This window comes from Mobula birostris, chromosome 9 (assembly GCF_030028105.1).
Source record: "Mobula birostris isolate sMobBir1 chromosome 9, sMobBir1.hap1, whole genome shotgun sequence".
Lineage (NCBI taxonomy): Eukaryota > Metazoa > Chordata > Chondrichthyes > Myliobatiformes > Myliobatidae > Mobula > Mobula birostris.
This window is the reverse complement of record NC_092378.1, coordinates 2,531,898-2,550,989: the sequence shown is the minus strand read 5'-3', so window position 1 is coordinate 2,550,989 and position 19,092 is coordinate 2,531,898. Positions and strand designations below refer to the sequence as shown.

At 44.4% G+C, this 19,092-nt stretch overlaps 1 protein-coding gene across 1 annotated transcript in view; it reads left to right on the top strand.

Annotated features, from left to right (window-relative positions):
• LOC140202478 (CD9 antigen-like) overlaps positions 1 to 17,030 on the top strand; it is a 43,355-nt gene extending 26,325 nt beyond the window's left edge. Inside the window, exons 4-8 of the mRNA XM_072267362.1 lie at positions 5,152 to 5,226; positions 6,005 to 6,103; positions 7,207 to 7,257; positions 14,281 to 14,364; positions 14,451 to 17,030. Coding sequence (XP_072123463.1) covers positions 5,152 to 5,226; positions 6,005 to 6,103; positions 7,207 to 7,257; positions 14,281 to 14,364; positions 14,451 to 14,513 — 372 coding nt within the window. The 3' untranslated portion in view covers positions 14,514 to 17,030. The remainder of the gene's footprint in view (positions 1 to 5,151; positions 5,227 to 6,004; positions 6,104 to 7,206; positions 7,258 to 14,280; positions 14,365 to 14,450) is intronic.
• The last annotated feature ends 2,062 nt before the right edge of the window (positions 17,031 to 19,092 follow it).

Sequence of the window (19,092 nt, the reverse complement as noted above, 5' to 3'; positions counted from 1 at the left end):
TCTGTTCATCAGAAGTTTCTGTAGATAGATGTGGAGGCATCTGTAGATAGTTTTGGAGGTGTCTGCAGATACATGTGGCGGTGTCTATAGATAGTGGTGGAGGTGTCTGTAGATACATGTGGAGATGTCTGTAGGTAGATGTAGAGTTTCTGTAGATAGATTTGGTGTTTCCGTATATAGATGTGGAGTTTCTGTAGCTATATAAGGTGGGCCATACCATTGGGGGGGTCCCTCTCACCTTTTTCATTTATTCCTTTTAAAATACTTACACCTCAATCAATGAACTAATTAACCCATTGAGGAATGATGAACCTGGTTAGTGAAATCCCATCTCAGGAGAGAACCTGGTTAGTGAGATTCCATCTCAGGAGAGAACCTGGTTAGTGAGATCCCATCTCGGGAGAGAACCTGGTTAGTGAGATCTCATCTCGGGAGAGAACCTGGTTAGTGAGATCCCATCTCGGGAGAGAACCTGGTTAGTGAGATCCCATCTCGGGAGAGAACCTGATTAGTGAGATCCCATCTCGGGAGAGAACCTGGTTAGTGAGATCCCATCTCGGGAGAGAACCTGGTTAGTGAGATCCCATCTCGGGAGAGAACCTGGTTAGTGAGACCCCATCTCAGGAGAGAACCCTTTGAGCGGTAGTCAATCTGTTGACACTGTTAATAATCAGGAATTTATCAACCTCTACTTTAAATATACCCAATGACTTGGCTTCCACAGCTGTCTCTGATAATGAATACCACAGATTCACCACCTTCTGGCTAAGGAATTTTTGTCAGATAAGCAACTTTTAACAAGCTTCTGCAAACTTTTTTTTGTGGTTTTATACAGTGGTTGAGGACCTTGTTGTAGTTTCTCAGAGGGTGAATGGCAATTTCTGCACCAATCCTGTGATGAGAGGACTAGACATTGAACGTGTAACATGGAACAACACAGGAACAGACCATTCGACCTGTCGCCTGTGCTGACCATTTTGCCAATCTGATCTAATCCCATTTGCCTAAACATACCCCTCCATTCCCTGCCTGTTTGTGCGTCTGTCTGAATATCACTGTCATACCTATTCACCTGGCACTCACCTCTCTCTGTGTAAACTTCTCCTCTCTTTCAAGCTATGCGCACTAGTATAGAACACCATAGCACAGAGCCAGGCCCTTTGGCCTATCTAGTCCATGCAGACCTATTCATTTGCCTACCCCCACTGACCTGCACCTGGACCATAGCCCTCCATAATCCTACCATCCACATCCATATTCAAACTTCTCTTAAGAGTTGGAATCAAACCTGCAGCCAGCACTCCTGCTGGCAGCTTATCCCACACTCTCACCACCCTCTAAGTGAAGAGGTTCCCCCTCATGTTCACCTTCACCCTTAACCCATGACCTCTAATTCTAGTCTCACCCATTCCCAGTGGAAAAACACCTGCTTGCAATAATCATAAGACCATAAGATATAGAAGCAGAATTAAGTCATGTAGCCCATCGAGTCTACTCCACCATTTCATCATGGCTGATCCAATTTCCCTCTCAGCCCCGATCTTCTGCTTTTTCCCAGTATCTCTTCATGCCCTGACTAAACAAGAACCTATCGACCTCTGTCTTAAATATACCCAATGGCTTTGCCTCCACAGCTACCCATGGCAATGAGTTCCACAGATTTACCACTCTCTGGCTAAAGAAATTCCTCATCTCTGTTCTAAGAGGATGCGCTTCTATTCTGAAGTTGTGTCATCTGGTCTTGGACTCCCTTACTATAGTAAATATCCTCTCCATATCCACACCATCACAGCCTTTCAATATTCGATAGGTTCCAATCTATGTTCCCTTGAAGCTGTGCGCGTGTGCGCACACACAGATGTTTTTCAACCAGTGCACAAAGGAAATTAATGTACACACAAAAGGTTAGTTACCTAAAATAATGTAGTAATTAATAATTATACTTATTGAAAATAATCTTTTAGCTAAATATTTCTGTTAACTAGTTAGTTGGTTTTTCAAATACCACAATGCACGTCACTAATTTACGTCACCTCACCTTTCCTGTTCTGGTTTGTACAGCTGCATCACGGCGGCAGCGTTCATATCGTAAAATTTACAAAGATCTGTTACAAATCTTGTAGCTAGCGTACTAAGTTTTTATTGAAAAAGATCAGTGAAATGACTCTGTGGTAAATACTGTCACAAGAAATTGATAAACACCACATACAAAGTAACTTTACAGGTTTTAAGTGATGTCTTTTACTGCGCAAGGTTCTGCAAGAGCGGCCTGACACCGACTGATTCACTTCATTCTGCGCAAGGCAAAATTAACAAGATAAGAAAGCAGTGTCTGGGAGACAATGTTTCATGGAGTAACAAAGTTAAAGTTTTGCTAAGCCAACAACGTGAAGAAACCGTCACAGTAGATACAAGTTCTATGTTGACTTTTATAAATAGTCTTTGTGTTCATTTGGAAGAAAGGTTTCCTGAAGATGCGGTACAAGAACGGTCAGCTTTTGATTTCTCCGCAATTGCAGATTGTGACTTCACATTTGGCAATGAACAAGTTAATGCCTTGTGTCTAAAATATCATGATTTTCTAGCTGAAAATACTGTAACAGTTAGACAGCTTAATGATTTCAAATTTTCCGTGCAAGAAAAAATTAAATCCAAACTGATTTCAAACTTTGCTCAAATGGTGGCATTTGTACTTCACAATGAACAGTTTTGTGACCTTGCACAATTGATGGACATTGGGGGAACCTTTCTTGCGTCTAGTGCGGACTATGAGCGAGGTTTTAGCCTAATGAATCAAATCAAAAACAAGCTGAGAAACCGTTCAGGTGAATGTCATTTGGATATGTTAATGAGAATCAAAAGCTATCAATTGGATGGAAGTTCTATTAGTCTAGATAGAGTTTACAAAGAATGGGTAAATACCAAAGACAGGAGAGGGAAAAAATAATTGAGTGACTTAAATATGTATGTTATTTTGTTGTTATTCTGTGCAGTTTCCTGTCAAATATTTTGTAAACCTACATAAACTGTGCCATGTGTGCATTCAGTGCACACATACTTTTGTCACAGGAAAAAAATTTGCACGACTTAAGATTTTTGCACACACTGACTACTAAAAATTAGAGGAAACATTGGTTTCAATGAGGTTACCCCTCATTCTTCTGCGTTCCAGTGAGTAGAGGTCGAGAGCCATCAAACACTCCTCATAGAACAAGTCTTTCTGTCCTGGATTCATTTTTGTGAGTCTCCTTTGAACCCTCTCCAGTTTCAGCACATCCTTTGTTTATAAGGGGCCCAAAACTACTCACAATATTCCAAGTGAGGCCTCACCAATGCTTGATAAGGCTTCTGCATTACATCCTTGCTTTTATATTCTAGTCCTCCTGAAATGAGTGCTAACATTGCATTTGCCTTCCTCGCCACTGACTCAAACTGCAAATTAACTTTTAGGGAATCCTGCACAAGGACTCCCAAGTCCCCTTGCACCTCAGATTTTTTAATTTTCTCTCCATTTAGAAAATAATCTATGCTTTCATTGGTTCTATCAAAGTGCATGACCATACACTTTCCAACATTGTGTTCCATCTGCCACTTCTTTGCCCAGTCTCTTAATCTGTCTCAGTCCTTCTGTAGCCTCTCCACTTCCTCAAGATTAACTGCTCCTCCACCTATCTTTGTATCATCTGCAAAGCCATCAGTTCCATCATCCAAATCATTGCCGTCCCATTGACCTGCACCTGGACCATAGATCCCTCCCATCCACGTACCTCTCCCAATTTCTCTCAAGTATTGAAATCAAACCTGCATCCAGCACTTGCGCCAGCAGCTCGTTCCACACTCTCACCACCCTCAGAGTGTAGAAGTTGCCCGTCAGTTCACCTTTCATCCTTAACTCATAACCTCCACTTCTATTGACATGCAATGTCAGTCGATAAAGCCTACCTCAATTAACCCTATCTAAACCCTTCATAATTTTGTAGACATATATTAAATCTCCCTCACTCTCCTCTAGGGAGTAAAGTCCTAACCTATTCAACCTTTCCCTATCACTCAGGTCCTCACATCCTGGAAACATCCTTGTAAATTTTCTCTGTACTCTTTCAATCTTACTTACATCTTTTCTGTAGGTAGGGGACCAGAACTGCACATAATTCTTCAAATTAGGCCTCACCAATAGTATATATAACTTCAGCATAACATCCCATCTCCTGTACTCAATACTGAGCAATAGCATTTAACAGTGGGCACATGGCCAAGTGGTTAAGGCATTGGACTAGTGACCTGAAGGTAACATGTTGTGTCCTTGAGCAAGGCACTTAATCACACATTGCTCTGTGATGACACTGGTGCCAAGCTGTATGGGTCCTAATGCCCTTCTCTTGGACAACATCGGTGTCGTGGAGAGGGAAGACTTGCAGCATGGGCAACTGCTGGTCTTCCATACAACCTTGCCCAGGCCTGCGCCCTGGAGAGTGAAGACATTCCAGGCACAGATCCATGGTCTCGCAAGATGCCTTAGTATTTGACATCTCCACTCTAGGAAAAAAACCTGCCTGTCATAGAGCTCTACAGCATAGAAACAGGCCCTTCAGCCCATCTAGTGTGTGCTAACGTCTTATGCCATCAACCCTGTATATATCCCCATAGCCCATGAAACTTACTAACCCGAATGTCTTTGGAATGTGGGAGGAAAGTGGAGCTCCCAGAGGAAACCCACATGGCTATGGGTGCCAGGGTAGCATAGCAGTTAAATCGAATCTATTACAACTCGTGGCCTCAGAGTTTAGACTTCAATTTCAGTGTCTCCCATAAGAAAGTTTGTGTGTTCTTCCTGTGTGCTTGTGGGTTTCCTCTGGGTGCTCTGCTTTTCTCCCAAATTCCAAAGGCGTATTGATTAGTAGGTTAAATGGTCATTTAAAGTTGTCCTGTGTCTAGGCTAGAGTTAAATTGGTGGGTTGCTAGTTGGTATGGCTCATTGAGCTGGGTCAGGGTTTGTGTGGGTCAATGCTTCTGTGGGTCAGGGTTTTCAGGTTTACAGTCCAGTGAAATGTGGGTTTGGGATCGGTCCAGGATCTCCTTTGCATAGACAGAGTGTGAAGTTACACAGAATCCGTGTCTCTGAGCCACATTCCCTCTCTCTCTCTCTTTCAGTACCTCGGAATCCTGTCCCTGCTGTTTCTGATTGAAATGGGAGTAGCCATCTGGGCGTTTGTACAGAAAGATCAGGTATGTTGGTGGCCCGCAGTAGAATTACGCAGAACATAGAACGTTACAGCACAGTACAGGCCATTTTGCCCATGATGATGTGCCGACCTTTTAACCTACTATAAAATCAATCTAACCCTTCCCTCTTGTATAGCCCCCATTTTTCTATCATCCATTTGCCTATCTAAGTGTCTCTTAAATGGCCCTAATGTATCTGCCTCTACCACCACCCCTAGCAATGTGTTCCACGCATCCATCTCTGTGTAAAAAAAACTATCTCTGATATGCCCCCTATACTTTCCTTCAATCATCTTAAAATTATTCCCTCTTGCATTGGGCATTTATGTCCTGGGAAAAAGTCTCTGTCTGTCCACTCAATCTATGCCTCTTATCATCTTGTACATCTCTATCAACTCACATCTCATCCCCCTTCACTCCAAAGACGAAAGCCCGTGCTCATTCAACCTATCCTCATAAGACATGCTTTCTAATCCAGTTAGCAGCCTGGTAAATCTCCTCTGTACTCTCTCTAAAGCTTCCACATCCTTCCTATAATGAGGCGACCAGAACTGAACACTGGTATTGTTTGGGCTTTGTTTGTGATCGTGTGGCTACAGATCTTGAATTCTTTGAGCTCAGCCCACGACCCTATCCCCTCACACCCTCCTCCTTGTTCTGTAACCTGATCTGGATGATGAGATGTTTGTTGGTCTTTTCACCCCAAGCTGAGTGAGACAATAGAAGATCTCCACACCCACCAAACCAGCACTCAAAGCACCTCTCTTTCTTATCCACCTAGGTCATTAAACAACTGCAGGATGCCTACGCAAAGACCGCTAGCAGTGAAAATCAGAGCGATGTTGACCTCAAATGCTTACTCAATGCCCTGCAGAAGACGGTAGGTAGAATCTCTCCCTAGAGCTCCAGCTCCCAGTGAGGAGAAGTGATCAAAGACGGTCTGCTTTCAGAATGAAGGTGTGAACCATACCTTGTCCTGGCAGCTAGAGAAGATTGGAAAAGTTGCCCCAGTGTCTCTCAGCAGCAGAAAGCCATTTGGTCCATTGTCCCAGTGATAGCTCTTTAAAAGCGCTCTCCAGTTAGTGCCACTCCCCTGTTTGTTCTCCAGCTGTGCTCAGGGGAGGAAAGAGATGTGTCCTTCATGGTTTCCTGCTGCTGTGGCTGAATGTTCCCCAATCCCTTCTGCTCACAACAACTCAGTGACCAAGGATCAGGTATGGCCTTTATTGGGGGACTGCTTTGTCAAACACCTCCACTCCATCCAAAAAAGGAGGAATTTCCTGGTGGATAACCATTTTAATTTTTATCTCCATTCCCATTCTGACATGTTGGCCCATGGTCTCCTCTTTTGCCACTGTGTGTGTGTGTGTGTGTGTGTGTGTGTGTGTGTGTGTGTGTGTGTGTGTGTGTATGTGTGTGTGTGTGTGTGTGTGTGTTAGTCTGTGTGTGTGTTAGTGTGTATGTGTGTGTGTTAGTGTGTGTGTGTTCGTGTGTGTGTGTGTGTGTGTGTGTGTGTGTGTGTTAGTGTGTAAGTGTGTGAGAGTGGGTGGAAAGTGGGAAAGGATCTTGTTTTATTGTTAAGTTATTTTGTTTTGCTATGTTGGTGCTGGAATGTGCAGTAACCTTGAAGGTTACCCTCAGCACATCCTTTGTTTGTGATGGTTGTTAAAGCAAATGGTGAATTTCACGGTATGTTTCAATGTACATGAGGCACATCCATCTGAATCTGAATGTGAATCCAAATCCAAATGTGAATGTGAATGTGAATCTGAATCTGAATCTGAATCCAAATCCAAATGTGAATGTGAATCTGAATCTAAATCTAAATTTCATTCTGAATCTGAATCTGAACCAGAACCTTAACCTGAATGTGAATATGAATGTGAATTTTGAATTTGAATCCAAATCTGAGTCCTGTGAGTTTGTACTGATGGTATTGCTTCTTCTGAGGTCCTGACTAACAGATGCACCTTCCCTTCCCAGATGGACTGTTGTGACCAAGGAAGCAGCGATTGCAGCAGCCAGACATACACAGTAAGATCCTCCTTGTTGAATGATTTATTTATGTATTTATTTGGAGATACAGCACGGAGCATGCCCCACTCACCTCAAACTGGAATGTGCGGCGATATGGTCAGTGAAGTGATGATGATGGTCAGTGAGGAGATGGTGATTGTTAGTGAGGGGTGATGATATTGGTGAGTGAGGAGGGGGGTAATGGACAGTGAAGAGGAGATGCTGATGGTGAAAGAGGAGGAGATGGTGATGCTAATTGAGAAAGAGTTGGTGGTGGTCAGTGAGGACAAGATGCTGATCGTCACTAAGGAGATGGTGAAGGTCAGTGGCGAGTAGATGGTAATTGTCAGTGAAGAGGAGATGATGATCAGTGAGGAAATGGTGGTGGTCAGTCAGGTGATGGTCAGTGAGGAGGAGATGGTGATGGTCAGTGATGAGATAGTGATGCTTATTGTGAAGATGGTGATGGTTATTGTGGAGGTGGTGATGGTTGGTGTGGTGGAGAGGGTGATAGTCAGTGAGGAGATGGTGATGGTCCGTGAGGAGGAGATGGTTATGGTCAGTGAGCAGATGATTATAGTCAGTGTGCAGGAGATGGTGATAGTCAGTGAGGAGGTGGTGATGGTCAGTGAGGAGAAGGTGATGGCCAGTGAGCAAGATATTGTGATGGTCAGTGAGGAGATGGTGGTGATCAGTTAGGAGGAGATGGTGATGGTCAGTGAGAAAACGGTGATGATCAGTGAGGAAGTGATGGTGATGTTTTGTGAGGAGACGGTGATGGTCAGTGAGGAGATGGTGATGGTCAGTGAGGAGATGGTGTTGGTCAGTGAGGAGATGGTGATGGTCAGTGAGGAGGAGATGGTGATGGTCAGTGAGGAGATGGTGTTGGTCAGTGAGGAGATGGTGATGGCCTGTGAGGAGGAGATTGTGATGGTCAGCGAGCAGATGATTATGGTCAGTGTGCAGGAGAAGGTGATGGCCAGTGAGCAAGATATTGTGATGGTCAGTGAGGAGATGGTGGTGATGAGTTAGGAGGAGCCGGTGATCGTCAGTGAGGAGATGGTAATGATCAGTGAGGAAGTGATGGTGATGTTCTGTGAGGTGATGGTCAGTGAGGAAGAGATGGTGATGGTCAGTGAGGAGATGATTATGGTCAGTGTGCAGGAGATGGTGATGTTTTGTGAGAAGATGGTGATGGTCAGTGAGGAAGAGATGGTAATGGTCTGTGAGGAGGAGATGGTGATAGTCTGTTAAGGGATGCTGATGGACAGTGAGGAGGAGATGCTGATGGTCATTGAGTAAATGGTGTTGGTCATTGAGGAGATGGTGATGGTCAATGAGGAGGAGATGGTGATGGTCAATGTCAAGGTGTTGATGGTCAGTGTGGAGATAGTGATGGTCAGTGAGCAGGAGATGGTGACGGTCAGTGAGAAGATGGTGATAGTCTGTGAGAAGATGGTGATAGTCTGTGAGGGGATGCTGATAGACAGTGAGGAGAAGATGGTGATTGGTAGTGAGGAGGAGGTGATGATTCATGGTCAGTGAGGAGGAGTCTCTCTTTTTTTTGTCTATCCTGCTTGTTATTTCCTCAAAGAATTTTAGCATTTTTGTCTGGCTAGATTTCCCCATCAGGAAACCACGCTGTTTTTGTGGTATTTTACCATGTACCTCCAAGTGCCCCAAAAGCGCATCCTTTACCATATCTTCCCAACCACTGACATCAGGCTAACTGACCAATTATCCTCCCTCCCTTATTGATGAGTGGAGTAAAAAGTTGCAATTTTGCAGTTCTCCAGGACGATGGTAGAATGTAGTGATTCTTGACAGATCATTACTAATGCCTCCACAATTCCTTAAGGCACCTCTTTCAGAACCCTGGGGTGTTGTCCATCTGGTCCAGGTGACTTATCAGCTTCAGACTGTTCAGCTTCCCAAGCACCTTTCCTCTAGTAATAGCAATCCACTCACCTCTGCCCCTTGAAACTCTCGAACTTCCAGCATACTGCTCATGTACAAAATACTTTTTCATTTGTCGACATTTCTTTGTCCCCCATTACTACCTCTCCAGTGTCATTTTCCACCGATCCTTTAAATACTCTTGCTTCTTTTTTACTCTTTGTATACCTGAAAATACTTTTGGTATCCTCTTTGATATTATTGGATAGCTCACCTTAATAGTTCATCTTTTCCCTCCTTATGGCTTTTTTAGTTGCCTTCTGTTGGTTTTTGAAAGCTTCACAGTCCTCTAGCTTCCAATAATTTTTGCTATATTGTATGCTCTCTCCTTTCCTTTTAATCTGTCTTTGACTTCCCTTGTCAGTCACAGTTGCCTCATCTTTCTTTAGAATACTTAATTGTCTATGAGATGTATCTATCTTGCACCTTCCAAGTTGCTTCAAGAAATTCTAACCTTTGCTGTTCTATTTTTATCTCAGCTAGTGACCTTCCTGTCAACTTTGGCCAGGTCCTCTCTCATACCTCTGTATTTCCCTTTACTGATTGTAGTACTGATATATCTGCTGTTATCTTCTTCTCAAGCTGCATGGTGAATTCTATCATGTTATGATCACTGCTTCCTAATGGTTCCTTTACCTTAAACTCACTAATCAAATCTGGTTCATTACGAAACACCCACTCCAGAATTACCTTTCCCCTACTGGGCTCAAGCACAAGCTGCTCCAAAAAGCCATTTTGTATGCATTCTATAAATTCCTTCTCTCGGGATCCTGCATATTGAAATTCTCCATGACAATTATAACATTGCCCTTTTTAATGGTCTTTTCTAGGACCTGTTGTAATTTGTATTTCACATCCTGGTTACTGCTTGGAGGCCATCAGGGTGGTTGTACTCTTGCAGTGTCTTAACTCTGTCCATAACGATTGTACATCTTCTGATCCTATATCACCTCATTCTAAGGATTTGATTCCAGTTTGTTTCCAACAGAGCCATGCCACCCCCTCTGTTTGCTTGTCCTTTCAATGCAATATTAAGCTTCCGACTATGATCTTCTTTTAGCCACGACTCAGTGATGGCAACAACGTCGTACTTTCCAATCTCTAACTGCAACATCATCTACCTTATTCCCTATACTGTGTGCATTCAAATATAACACCTTTAGTCCTGTACTCATCTCGCTTTTCAATTTTTGCCCCCATTACACTTTAACTCATCCAAATGACTGCAATGTTGCCCTATCATCTGTCAGTCCTTCTTCACAGACTCCCTACACTGCATCTGTTTGTAAACCACCAGCCCTATCACTCTGGATTCCATCTCCCTGCCAAATTAGTTTAAATCTCCCTCAGCAGCTCTAGCAAACCTGCCCACGAGGATATTGGTCTCCCTCGGGTTCATGAGTCACCTGACACATTTGTACAGGTCATAACTTCCCCAGAAGAGGTCTCAATGACCCAGAAATGTAAAACCCCGCTGCTTGCATTAGTTTCTCAGCCATGCATTCATCTGCCAAGTCATCCCATTCATATCCTCACAGGCAGCTATCCAGAGATGACTACTCTGGAAGTCCTGCTTTTCAGCTTTCTGCCCACCTCCATATACTCTCTTCATGACCTCCTCCCTTTTTCTATCATTGGTACCAATCTGTGTCTCAACTTCTGGCTGCTCCCTCCCCCTTTAAAATGCGGTGTATCTGATCTGAGACATCCCTCACCTTGGCACCTGGGAGGCAAAATACCCATCGGGTTTCTTTTTCACATCTACAGAATCTCTTATCTGCTCGACTAACTATAGAATCCCCTATCACTACTGCACTCTTCTTCTTCCTCTTCCCCTGTGAGCCACAGGGCCAGAGACCTGGTCACTGCTACTTCGCCCGGTAGGTTATCCCCCCCACCGCCAAACAGTAACTTAAGTGGTATACTGATTAGTGAGGGAAACACCACAGGGGTACTCTGCACCAGTTGTCTACTCCCTTCCTCCTCCTGACAGTCACCCAGGTACCTGCCTTCTGCAACTTTAGGGGTGACTACTCCCTGTGGCTCCAATCTATCATCTCAATTTTCCTGTATGAGCTCATAGTCGTCCAGCTGCAACTCCAGTTCCTTAACCCTGTCTCTAAAAAGCTGCAGCTCGGTGCACTTTTTGCAGGTGTAGTTATCAGGGAGACTGGCGGTCTCCCAGAGTTCCCATGCCCCTTACAAAGAACATCCCACTAACCCTGGACCCATTCTCAGTGCACTAACTATATACTGGCGGACAAAGAAAATGAAAACTATTGGAAACTTACTTAGAAGCTCTGTCTGTGCTTGCCCAAGCCCGTCCTCGCCAAAGCCTGTTGAACCAAAGTCTTCCACTCTAACACAGGCCTACTCCAACAATGGCTGCTCCACTTAAGCCTCCCTTCTTTTTATTGGCTCAAATAAAAATCATAAATATCATTCCCGATGAGACTTGTTCTTTTCAAATGGCTCCCGCCTTGTAACAATCTCTCTCTCTTTCTTTCTCTGTCTCGTTATGACTTAATCCCGACGAGACTTGTTCTTTTCCATAGGTTAAAGTCCTAACCTACTCAACCTTTCCCTATAACTCAGGCCCTAAAGACCAGGCAACATCCTGGTAAATTTTCTCTGTACTCCTTCAATCTTATTGGTATCTTCCCTGTAAGGAGGTGACCAGAAATGCACACAATACTCCAAATTAGTCCTCAATAGAGGATATTCGGTATACAAGTTTTTGGAAAGTCAGGATGGATTAGGAGTGGTCAACATGTAGGAGATGCTATCTCATGAATTTGAGCTTTTTGAAGAAGGAACCAAGAAAGTATATCATGCCAGCAGTTCATATCCCTCAGAACCTTTCCTATCCACATACCAGGTGCCTTTGAAATGTTGCTAAGTACCTGCCTCCATCACTTCCTCTGGCAGCTCATTCCACATACTGACCACTCTGTAGATGAAAAGTTGCCCCTCAGGTCCCTTTTAAATCTCTCTTCTCACACCTTAAACCTACGCCCTCGGGTTTTTGAATCCAAAGCTCTGGGGAATAAGATTGCCCATTCACTCCTCGGCCTGGTGATCTTATACACCTCAAGACAGGTGAAGCCAAGAGATGAGTTTACTGTCACGTGCACAAGTACGGTGAGGTCGAGGTACAATGAAACACTTGCCTGCATCAGCATATAAGTGCAAGGGTGTAAAGTGAGGCATTATAAAGCATTGGTCAGACACGACTTGGGATATTATGAGCAGTTTTGGGCTCCTTACAATATCTCTGAAACGATGTGCAGACATTGGAAAGATACCAGATACCAGAGGAGGTTCACGAGAGTGATCTGGGGAATGAAGGGGTTAACGTATAAGGTTCATTTAACAGCTCTGGCCCTGTACTCATTGGAGTTCAGAAGAATGAAGGGGGATCTCATCAAAACCTACCAAATATTGACAGGCCTGGATAGAGTGGTATTTGAGAGGATGTTTTCTATAGTGGAGAAGTCTCGGACCAGAGGGCCCAGCCTCAGAGTATCAGGACGTCCCTTTAGAAAAGAGATGAGGAGGAATTTCTTGAGCCAGAGAGTGGTGAATCTGTGGAATTCATTGCCCTAGCTGATTTTGGATTGCAAAGACATTGGGTATATTAGCACATCTTTCCCTCTCCTCCTCTCTCTGCTTTCCGCAGGGATCGCTCCTTACACGAATCCCTTGTCCATTCGGCCCCCCCATCCCTTCCCACCAATCTCCCTCCTGGCACTTATCCTGGTAAGCGGAACAAGTGCTACACAAGCCCTTACACTTCCTCCCTCACCAACATTCAGGGTACCAGACAGTCCTTCCAGGTGAGGCGGCACTTCACCTGTGAGTCGGCTGGGTCCGCGTCCGGTGCTCCCGATGCTCCCTTCTATATTTTGCGAGACCCGACGCAGACTTGGAGATCATTTTGCTGTACACCTACGCTCTGTCCGCCAGAGAAAGCAGGATCTCCCAGTGGCCACATATTTTAATTCCACGTCCCATTCTCATTCTGATATGTCTATCCACGGCCTCCTCTATGGTAAAGATGAAGCCACACTCAGGTTGGAGGAACAACACCTTATATTCCATCTGGGTAGCCTCCAACCTGATGGCATGAACATCGACTTCTCTAACTTCTGCTAATGCCCCACCTCCCCCTCCTACCCCATCCGTTATTTATTTATTTTTTATTATTATTAATTTTTTTCTCTCCTTCTCCTTTTTCTCCCTCTGTCCTTCTCACTATAACTCCTTGCCCATCCTCTGGGCTTCCTCCCTCCCCCTTTCCTTCTCCCTGGGCCTCGTGTCCCATGATCCTCTCATATCCCCTTTTGCCTGTCACCTGTCCAGCTCTTGGCTCCATCCCTCCCCCTCCTGTCTTCTCCTATCATTTTGGATCTCCCCCTCCCCCTCCCACTTTCAAATCTCTTACTCACTCTTCCTTCAGTTAGTCCTGATGAAGGGTCTTGGCCCGAAATGTCGACTGCACCTCTTCCTAGAGATGCTGCCTGGCCTGCTGCGTTCACCAGTAATTTTTATGTGTGTTGATTGATGGGTTCTTGATTAGTCAAGGTGTCAAGGGTTGTGAGGAGAAGGCAGGAGAATGGGGTTGAAAGGGATAATAAATCAACTACGATGGAATGTGGAATTCTGCTCCAATTCAAATGGTCATATGGTCTTTAAGTCTTGAAGATCAACAGAGGTGCTGATCCAGTCACCTCTGTAAGGAGTTCGTAGGTCCTCCCTGTTCGTAGGTCCTCCCTGATCACCAGGGTTTCCTCTGGGTGCTCCAGTTTCCTCCCACATACCAGTAAGTAGGTTAATTGGTCATTGTAAATTGTTCCATGATCAGGCTAGGGTTAAATAGGTGGGTTGCTGAGGGCGCAGCTTGTTGGGCCAGAAGGGTGTTTTCCACACTGTACTGTATCTGTAAGTAAAGCTAATCTGAAACATATGAAATGTGGGCAAATGGGACCAGTTTATATTTGGCATCTTGATCATCATGGAGCAGATGGGCTGAAAGGCCTGTTTCTGTGCGGTATGGTCCTCCTGACTGTGGTTGTTCTGATGCAGGACTGTAAAGAAGCCATCAAGGAAATCATCAACTCGAAACTTCACATCTTTGCCGCAATCGCCTTTGGCATTGCCTTGTTTACCGTAAGCACGTCTCTTCCTGCTTTGTTTGAAGCCCTTTTCTTTCAGTACTCCTGCTCCTTGCTGATATCTGCTTATTATTTTTTCAGGTCCTGGGGATAATTCTCACAGTCCTCTTTCAGAGATCTTTCAGGCGGTCCCTTGTGATTTAGCAACCAGGACATTGCAGGCAACCTGAAGATAAATGTAGTTACTTTTGATAGTGCAAATGCTTTTTTTTAAAACATCCCCTTTTGTTCCTTGTGCTTAATGTTGTCAGTGGACTGAAATTCTAGCGCGTTCTTCTCTTGTTGATGAAACTGTTGCTGTGATGGAGGCACTGTAAAACTGTACCAGTCTCTGCAGTTCCTTTTGGGTTCATCAGCTGCGTGGAGAGGGGGAGCGTGCTGCATGGGCAACAGCTTGCTCTACATTGTACAGCTCTGGCTTGTGTATCCTGTAGACAGCTGGAATGCAGCACTATGGTTGACCCTGACCAACGGAGGGCCTCAAAATTGAACACCAACACCAGCAAACCAGCACACAGAGCCAGCATGTGAAGGTTACATTGTGCCCTTGACAGGACACCAACATTTAACAAGTCATTGGAGAAACTCAGCAGGTCAGGCAACATCTATGGAGGGGAATACACAGTTGACATTTCAGGCTGAGATCCTTCATCTGGACTGGGAAGGAAGGGGAAAGTTGCCAGAATAAGGAGGTGGGGGGAGTGGAAGGGGGATAGCTAGAAAGTGATAGATGAAGCCAGGTGGGTGGGGAAGAGGGGGATGAAATAGGAAGCTGGGAGGTGATAGCCACCCACCTGGCTTCTCTATGTATCACCTAGCTTGTCCTCCTTCTCCTCCCCACACCTTTTTATCTGGCATCTTCCCCTTTCTTTTCCAACACTGTTGAAGGGTTTCGGCCTGAAATGTCAACTGTTTATTCCTTTCCATAGATGCTGCCTGATCTGCTGAGTTCCTCCAGCATTTTGTGTTTGTGGCTTTGAATTTCCAGCATCTGCAGAGTCTCTTGTGTCAAAAGAAATTGATGCTAACATTCTGCCCATCATGTCAGGTGCTTTCCCACCTGAACTGTAGAGTGTGTGCCTGGGATGGGAGAGGGGAGCACAGAACACCATGAAAACAAATAACTTTTCTCTACCCCGTGGATGTTTGCGAGATGTGGCTGCCATTGTTTGTACAGACACTTCCTGAGATTCACTTGCTTTGTCCTTCAGTTGATCTGAATGCAAATGACAGATTTCATTGGATGTTTCAAAGTACATGTGACAAATAAAGTGAACCTTTCATCTTAAAACCTTTATGCCCTCTAGTTTTTGGTTCCCTCTTTCTGGGGAAGAAAGATCATGTGCGTTCTCCCTATTAATGCCCCTCCTGAGTGTGCACACCTCTATAAGGACAGCTCTGAGTGTTTGCCCTGAACAATATACTGCCCATCTCTGATTGTCCTTGAGCAGATGGTTTTCAGCTACCTTGCTGTTGAATTCCCCACTGTTCAAAGTAAATTTATTATCAAAGTTCATTTTCTTGTGGGCATTCACAGTAAATACAAAGAAACAACAAAAAGCAAGTAAAATAATAAATAAATAAACAATAAGTATTAAGAACATGAGATGATGAGTCCTTGAAAATGAGCCCACAGGTTCAGTGATGGAATGAGTGATGTTGAATGAAGTTATCCCCTCTGGTTCAGGGGCCTGATGGCTGAAGGGTAATAACTGTTCCTGAACCTGGTGGTGTGGGTCCTGAGGCTCCCATGCATTTTTCCTGACGACACCAGCAAGAAGAGAGCATGTGATGGGTGGTGGGGGTTCTTGACGATTGATGTTGCTTTCCTGTGACAGCACCCCATGCAGACGTGGGGAGGGAAATCCAGAACTTGGACTGGTGGCCTGACCTGAGGGCTTAGATTTAAAGCTCCTCACCAGCAGCCATAAGAAAACCCCACCAGCCACATCAGATGCTGCTTGAGCTCAAAGCAGCTTCCGAAGGAGGTTCACGAGAATGATGCTGGACTTAAGGGTTAATGCATGAGGATTTGTTGGCTCTGGGCCTGTATTTGCTGAAGTTCAGAAGAATGAGCTGGGAGCTCTTTGAAGCCTATCGACTATTGAAAGGTCTAAATCGAGTGCGTGGGAGGATGTTTCCGTAGTGGGGGAGTCTAGGACCTGCGGACACAGAATCAGAATAGAAGCACGTTCCTTTAGAGTGGAGGTGAGGTGGAATTTCTTTAGCAAGAGGATGCTTACTTATTTTTTATGATTTTTTCTCATTTGTATTTGCACAGTTTGTCGTAGTTTGCACGTTGGTTGTTTGTCGGCCCTGTTGGGTGTGGTCTTCCATTGATTCTATTGTAGTTCTTGAATTTACTGAGTATGCCCGCAAGAAAATGGATCTCAGGGTTGAATATGGTGAAACATATATACTCTGATAATAAATTTACTTTGACCTTGAACTTTGAACCTGGGGAGAAGGCAGGAAAATAGCTTTGAGAGGGAAAATAAATCAGCCATGATAGAATGGTGGAGCACAGTCATGGGCCGAATGGTCTAATTCTGGCTCCTATGTCTTATGCCTAAATTAATCAATGCTTTGTTATGAAGTACTGTATAATGTAGATTAATGCTTGCAAGAATATAAACTCAGTGTAAATGCCATGATTAATAAATAATGTAAAAATAGTCAATTGCTTCTTGTTTTTTGTACTAAGGATTACACAGAATGAAGGCCAGTAAACCTAGACTGGGAGCCAGCACCTTCTTCCCAGAGCAGAAATGACTGATACAATGGGACATAATCTTAAAATTATCCACGAACACCTCCACCCACTAACCCACTCCTTCACACCCCAACCACCACTACTTTATCATTTCCTGTCAGAGTCACTTTATTAGATTAGATTAGATTCAACTTTATTGTCATTGTGCCGAGTACAGATACAAGGCCAATAAAATGTGGTTAGCAGCTAACCAGAAGTGCAAAGAATAGTGTTATTTACATTTTACAAAATAACTGCGAATAAAAAGTGCTACAGCACACAAATATAAAAGTACTGAGTCAGTACAATACGGATGCAATACTGCTTAGCGCTGTGATGTGAGGTTCAGCAGGGTCACAGCCTCAGGGAAGAAGCTCTTCCTGTGCCTGCTGGTGTGGGAACAGAGGCTGCTGTAGCGCCTACCGGATGGGAGGAGAGTAAAAAGTCCATGGTTAGGGTGAGATGCATCCTTGGTGATGCTTTTTGCCCTGCCCAGGCAGCGTTTATGGTAGATGTTCTCAATGGTGGGCAATTGGGTGCCGATAATCCTCTGGGCGGTCTTCACCACACGCTGGAGTGCTTTGCGGTCCGATACGGGACAATTGCCATATCACACTGAGATGCACTTGGTGAGTATGCTCTCAATGGTACAGCAGTAAAAGTCCATCAGTATCCTGGGACAGAGGTGAGCTTTCTTCATGCTCCACAGGAAATAAAGGCACTTTTGCACCTTTTTGATCAGGATGGAGGAGTTCAGGGACCAGGTGAGATCCTCGGAAATGCGGACACTGAGGAATTTGAAGCTTGATACACACTCCACTACAGCTCCGTTGATGTAGGTGGGGACGTGAGTGTGGCTCCTAGCTTGCCTGAAGTCCACAATGATCTCCTTGGTCTTCTGGGTGTTAAGAGCCAGGTTGCTGTCGGCACACCAAACGGCCAGGTGCTGGACCTCGTCCCTGTAGGCCATCTCGTCAACCCCTCTGATCAGGCCAACCACCGTGGTGTCATCTGCGAACTTGATTATGGAGTTAAAACCATGTACGGGAACGCAGTCATAGGTGAAAAGGGGGTACAGAAGAGGGCTCAGCACACTCCTATGTACAGACACTCCTGTGCCTAGTGTCACTTTATGACCATTCGATCAATCTGTGTATATAAGCTAACTTATGTATTTATATTGATTGTGATTTTTATTATTATTGTGTTCTTTATCTTATTATTTTTTGCTGCATCAGATCTGGAGTAACAATTATTTCGTTCTCCTTTACACTTGTGTACAGGAAAAGACATTAAACAATCTTGAATCTTGAATTCTGAATACTAAAAGTTTGGATTGCATATCACCAGGCTCAAGGACAGCTTCTATCTCACAGTTATAAGGCTCTTCCACAGACCTCTTGTACGATAAAGATGAAGTCTTGACCTCCCAATCTACTTCGGTGTGACCCTATTGTCTATCTGCACTGTAACTGTAATACATTATTCTACATTCTGTGTTCCTTTTGTTCTGTGTTAATGTGCTTGTATTTGAATGATCTGCCTGAGTGGCTTGTAAATGAAAGCTTTTCACTGTATTTGGTACATGCAACAATAATAAACCAATTCCAATTACCACAACGTTGGAATATGCCAGCTAGGGCATGGATTTCGAGGCCTAGTGTTTCGGGTTCCACCCTTGGTTAGTCCAGACCTCAACAGACATCCCACCCTGCAAAAACTCATCTCAGGGAGGTAGCACCATCAATTTGCGGGAGACTCCTGGGAGAGGTGGGATGTCTGCAATAGAGTAGCTCCTTAGCAGCCAGCCAGCTAGTTTAAATAACATTAGCTATGCTAATGAACGAATGACACCTGTTAAACTCACCTCAACATGTCTTTTACAGTCTTAACCCACCATGGGCAATAGAAAAGTCACTGTTGCAAACAGTGCAGCAAGCAACACTGTCATTATTTTTGACCCCTATTAGG